Genomic DNA, 6,345 nt, shown 5'->3' on the forward strand with positions numbered 1-6,345 from the left:
AACGTTAAACATAATGATTGTGACGTAAAAATAATCACAGTTAAAAGAGGCCACAGATAGAGTTTTACAGTTCATCTGATCAAAGTTTAGCGCCTATTATAAATGTACAATAATAGAAACATTTTACATAAAATGTACATAATAAGATAATTTGATATAAATTTCTTTTAACAGTTCAATTTTGGTTTAAACAGATTTATAAAATATTGTTCTTTGGCTTTCCGTAATTGTTCATTTTCCTCTTTTATTTTGTAAAAAGGAAATATATAAAAATGTCCTTTGCCACCAATTTGTATAGTACTTTTCTGAAAGATTAAGTAAATACACAAATCTACACTTTGTTGCTTTAAAGTATTATACACCATCTCCCGTTTTATAATTTAATTGTGGTCACATGTTTCCCTTTGTTATCTGGGAAGGTTTCGGTTTTTACGGAATGACTTCGTGCTAGTCCGCCAACGGATGATTCATCCTTAGTTCCTGGTTTCACGTAGACGCTTTTACTTCTCGTCTGAGTTTTAGTTGAACCATCACTTTGTCCAAATCGGCCACCTTCAGTTTTATTATGAACATTTTGCTCGTTTTTATTTTTCTCGTCCTTCTTTTGATATCTTGTATTTGGATTACTTATTCCTTCTTGACCAACAGCACCTTGTTTTGTAGAGGACCATCGTTCATCACTATTTTGTTTAGGTGCCGCAGGTGCCTGTTTTCTTTTAAAGGCTTCTCTGTTGTCTTTAGTTGCTTGAGCGACCCCTTTTGCCAAAACAGGACCATTTTCATGCAGAAGCGTACACGGCCAAACCACATAATCAATCAAATCTCCGGTGGCTGTGTACCGTGAGTAATATTTCTCATCAAAAGGTCCTTTACATTGCACAGCACTTACAATAACCATAGGCGGAGATTGAACTGCCATATACCAACACAGTTCCATGCATTTCCTAGCATACAGCTTTAATCTTTCGCCTATGTTTTCCTTTATTTTAATTTCCCTAACATACACCTAAAATTACGATGAATTTTTTAAAGAGGAGTGTACATTACCAATTTTGTTATCAAATTCAAAAAACACCAAATAAATTGCACAAAGATAATTTTAATGTGTTATATGTTATTTAATTCTAATGATATCTGAAATCCATGATATGATGATAAATACATATTTGAAAGAAGGACAATAGAACATGTACGTTAGGAGAAACTTACATCTTGTACAGCAGTACAAGTTCTGGCAGCGGAAACTCTTTTGAGTTGCTTGATTAATTCCTCCTCGTCTTTGGTAGTGTTTGTATTGGAGCTCTGTGTTGAATAAAATATATGGAGATGACGAACAGTATTCAAGCTCAAAAGTTCTTTACATAATAATTTGGAGCAGAGCAATCCTGGACCTCCAAAACATCAGAGGTGGGATCAGGTGAGATGGAGGAGTGAGCATCCCATGCCGACCGGTCACACCCGCCGTGTGCTCCTTGTCATGAAAGGGATAAAACAGAAAGAAAAAACCGTCGTCGACAATTCAGTATGTAAGGAATTGTCTAACAATTAGTATGAAAACGTCAGTCAACATTCGACTCAATTATGAATTGTATTTGTTGACATGGCCATTGTACCATTGAACTTACGAAATGAATGTTTTAATATAATACTTCTGAGAGTACGTCCCACTGCATCACTATCTGGTCTTTAATAGTTCAAATAGTTCTGAATCATAAGAATACAGTGAAAACAAAGAATAACACTGAAGAATGAGAATATGCTTTGTACTTCCACTAGGTGATGCCCCGTGGGGATCCGGGTTAGAATAGGTCCTCAGTACCCCCTTGCTTGTCGTAAAAGGTGACTAAATGGGGCGGCCTTCGAATGAGACCATATAAACTGAGGCCCCGTGTCACAGCAGGTGTGGCACGATAAAGATCCCTCCCTGCTCAAAGGCCGTAAGTGCCAAGCATAGGCCTAAATTTGCAGCCCTTCACCGGCAATGGTGACGTCTCCATATCAGTGAATAATTCTGGAGAGGGACGTTCAACAGTATACAATCAATCAATCCACTAGGTGACACACTTTTACTATGATTTCTTACTCACCTTTTTTTAAAAAGGTGCTTAATCTGCTAGTATTTAGAAAAATCATTGTCTTATCTTAGGTGTTCTTTCAAATGCACAACTGTTCCAAATTTTAATAAAAGGATTTGACACTATGGTTACTTAAGGAATATTTCATCGATGTTCGGGATGAAGAATAATAATTAAACAAATAAATAAACCATCAGTTATGTTATAAGCCACAAATTTAATCTTAAACACCTACATTAAGCAGTAAAGGACAATAATTCAAACATTCAACGATTTTGATTTATGTCAACATTTTGCTCTAAATTCTATAAGGTAAACGTCACGAAGGAAACTTACATTTGCGTTCCCAGGAAAAGATATGACGATCGATATCAATCTGGATTCAAAACTTTTTGCCTCTTCCATTGCAAAAGTAAATGTATCCTTGAAATATGCAATCAAATTCACATTAAACTCATGTATTATCACCTCAAGATATTAAAACAGGTGTACGAATAACGTAATAACACCAAAATAAATCAGTTTACCTGTACTATATGTAGAAGGGTTTCGATGCACTCCTCTTCTGTTTTTCCTTGTTCTGTTAGCTCTTCAAATGCTTCAGTCCATTCGTTATCATAGAGTTGCTTGAAGTTTTCGCCGATTTTGGTTGGTCGAATCTCTGTGCTGAGGTCTGCAATGGATGGATTGTTTTCCAGAAGCCGCCTTCCCGCTATTTCACTGAGTCTAAAAACAATTTAAATTGAAAAACAATTACATGTATTTATAATATATTTTTAAATTATCTTTTCAATTCTGTAAAATAGTTATATGGAGTTTACTGGTAATAAAGGTATAACTAAATCCTGGAGAACAAAATTATAAATATCAGTTATCGCCTTTTTCCTTGCATGATTCTAGTACAATGTATGCCTGCCCATCAAAAGGAGGACTTTTTTATCTATAGTTAGTTACCGGGTATTTTATTCGATTTGTTAATTTATAATTGGTGTTGGTATTAATAATCAAAGCAAACAATGTAGATGCATGGATACATACGTAGTAATCTTACTGATATTGTTAAGCAGAAACAAAAGGCAATACCTTGTGAGTGCCTCATTTTTCTCGAACGTTATTTTTTTCACCTGAGCTTGAAGGGTACTTTTTCCTTGTTCTTCATTTTGTAATTTAGCCTCTAACTCTCGAATTTTCCAATCATTATCCTTTGTGGTTTTATCCAAATCTTCCTTTAATCTGTTTATCTCATATTGATATTCTCCTTTTAATTTCTGTTGTTGAGTTTCTTTATTGTCTGGCCCCTGCTTATGTTGCAATCTGTGTCTCTCATCTGCGTGTTCCTCTTGATTGGGTCCATTTTGTGAGTTGTCTTTGTATTTATTGGAATGATTACCTCGATAATTCTTTTCAGTTTCTTTCTCATTGGAATCTTTTTGTATATCTTTATCTTCCGCGTCTTTCTTTGTACCTTCAATTTTCTTCTCTTTCTCTTTCAATTCCTCTTTCAATTTGTGTAGCTCTTCTGTTAACTTTTTATTTTTAATGTCTAATTCTTTTAAACTACATTGGGCCTTTGCATATTCTTCACTCAAGTTCTTGGACGTATTCTCGGTGTCCTGGTCAAAATAATCCGGTTGTGGTTCTTCAGAACTTTGTCTGTTTTCTCTAGTGACAGACATCCTCTAGAAGAATGTACAGGTTCATTCTGAGGTTCATGGTTCTGCCTCTCCATTTGAATGTGACTCTTTGGTATGCCAGATATACCAGTGTCACCTCGTGCTTGTATACCATGTCCTATTGCTACTTGAGCTGCTTTTCTATCGTCCCTCGTATATTCAGTTAATCCATCGGCAAGTTCTACTCTGTAGGCCTTGATTTTAGAATCCTCATTTCCGTTTTCTTTGTGTAACAAGGCGTTCTGTTAAAAGAAAAAGGTGGTGTCTTATTGCGTTTTCGATATTCACCAGACTGACAATTTCTACTACTGACAATATCTACTTAAGTATAATAAAGGATCTTTCTTTTACCGTGATTTGACTTAGCTGACTTGTTAATCTAGCTGTTCTACTGATGATGTCCCGCTTTACGTGTATAATGTCTTCATAGGATGAAAAATCTTTCTTTTTCACTTCTGCAATATAGGCTGACCAAGTTGTTTTCAAAAGATCTTTCACATGTTTTAAGTTGACTTTTTCCTCTTTTAGAGTTCTATCTTTCCTATACATCTCTATTTTCTGTGGTTTTTTTCTTTCTTTCTCTTCATCGTTTTGTCTTTTCTAAAGGAAAGTCACAGCAGTAAATAAATTAAAAATATCTTTTTATAAAAATGAAAAAATGGGGTCAATCGCCTTAATAAGAACTAATAGTATATTATCAAGCAGAATATTCACATCTCTATTGAATCTATTGTCTATTTAAATGGGTTAATGTAATTACAATACCTGTATACATTGTATACATACCTGCATACATCACAAATAATTAAAACTAGATGCTATCATGAGACAGTAATACCCTCACTAAGGTGTTTGCCCCTAAATGCACACTCCTTCAAATTGGGTTTTACCAGGAAAGTCAATTTAATTCAATAATTTACATAATACATGAATTCATCAAATTGAGCATAATATGCTCAGGTGACCCATGGGCCTCGATCTTATAGGTATTTCATATTCTTAATTCATTACCAGTCTTAAAATAAACAACAGAATTTAACTAGATGCTGTCATGAGACAGTAATACCCGCACTAAGGTGTTTGCCTCTAAATGCACATTCCTTCAAATTGGGCTTTCCCAAAGGGAAAAAATTCTTTATAATTCAAGATTTAGATAATAATAATTTAGATAATAAATGTATTCATCAAATTGAGCATAATATGCTCAGGTGACCATGTGACCCATGACCTGGTCTTATAGGTATTTCATATTCTTAATTATTACCAGTCTGAAATTAAACAACAGAATTTAATTAATGATGTAAATTAGGTTTGATAAAGGGGGGATATAAATTTTTTGGTCCAAAATTGGAACTTTGTAATTAAATCTGTTTTCTCATATGGGTCAACAACAATTAATATTTTCAATTTAGTGTAAAGCGTTTTTATAAAAATGTGCAAATTTTTTTTATATTTGATTAGGCAGAAACATCTTGAAAGCTGCCATATACCCAATCAATTTAGTCACACCCCCACCCCCACCCATATACATTAACACACACACACAAACACACCCTATTTGCCTATTTTTGGAAATAGGCCTAAATGGCAAAGTTTAAAAACATCTTTTGTAAATGATAATTTTAAATTTGTTCTTGTACTATACATGTATCTGAACACCTGCATCACAGTGGCCTTGCTCACTACTCAACTTAAGTACTAGTTTTACCATTATCATTCTTTGATTGCACTGCACGTGCATGTGGTGTACACATCATTGCATGTATTTCAGTAGGAATTATTTCATTTTGTGTTTAAATTGGATTATATTTCATGACACGACCTATGACAGTCGGTAAGGAAAAGTTTTGGAAAATTTTGGGGTAAAAAGTCTAAATGCAAATGGTTAGGTTAAAGTTTAAAGGATCAAAGGTCATCCGATGCTACAATAGACGAATTTCACATTTAAAATTACCCCCCGTTATCGACGTTGCATTCAGTTACAAGATCCAGAATTTTTTTCTGGGAGGGAGGGAGGGAGGGGGGATTTTCAGACCAGAATTTCCTGAGAAGAAAAAAAAAAAGAAGTTATGGTGGGGTCTGTTTTCTAGGGTGGAGGGCATCCAAAGTCATTTTTATTTGTTTAAAAATTTTAGTCCTGCAATTTGGGGGGGGGTTTCCCCCATTCCATCCCTGTCCCTGTAATGACAAATGATGACATTTTACTATAAATTTTGTGTCAACCATTTTATAAATTAGGAATAAAATTATGCAAAAAGATGGAACTTTAATTTATTTTATATTTTAAAAATTTTTGTTAAATGTAAAAACAAATAGTAGTTTGCATACATGAACAAACAGGGGTTTTGGGAAAGGGGGTGAGGGGAAGGATCGAGTTAATATCTCTTCACGTCTTAATGGTTGAAAAAATGAATGTTGACCTCAAATCTTCCTTGTCCTCATCATTTTTCAAGTGGTGGTGTCCCCATATGAGTGAAAAATTCCTGAAAGGGATCTTTAACAACAAACAAACAAATGACATAAAAAACACAATATCAATTTGCTTTAAAGAAAACAGGGGTTTTTTTCCATCATAAACTTCTTCTAAAAACAGCAAG

The 6,345-nt window shown here is 34.3% G+C and overlaps 1 protein-coding gene across 1 annotated transcript; it reads right to left on the minus strand.

Annotated features, from left to right (window-relative positions):
• Window positions 1-340: 340 nt before the first annotated feature.
• LOC134231683 (uncharacterized) lies at window positions 341-4,540 on the minus strand. Its single transcript, XM_062713660.1, has 8 exons — window positions 4,535-4,540; window positions 4,100-4,348; window positions 3,877-3,990; window positions 3,159-3,754; window positions 2,603-2,801; window positions 2,412-2,498; window positions 1,210-1,302; window positions 341-1,006 (listed from the first exon to the last, which is right to left on the minus strand). Exons 1-8 carry the CDS (start codon window positions 4,538-4,540, stop codon window positions 374-376), a joined length of 1,977 nt encoding a protein of 658 aa, XP_062569644.1. The 3' UTR covers window positions 341-373.
• Window positions 4,541-6,345: the final 1,805 nt, after the last annotated feature.

This window comes from Saccostrea cucullata, unplaced genomic scaffold (assembly GCF_032062105.1).
Source record: "Saccostrea cucullata isolate Sc308-1 unplaced genomic scaffold, CSIRO_AGI_Scuc_v1 ctg4427, whole genome shotgun sequence".
NCBI lineage: Eukaryota > Metazoa > Mollusca > Bivalvia > Ostreida > Ostreidae > Saccostrea > Saccostrea cuccullata.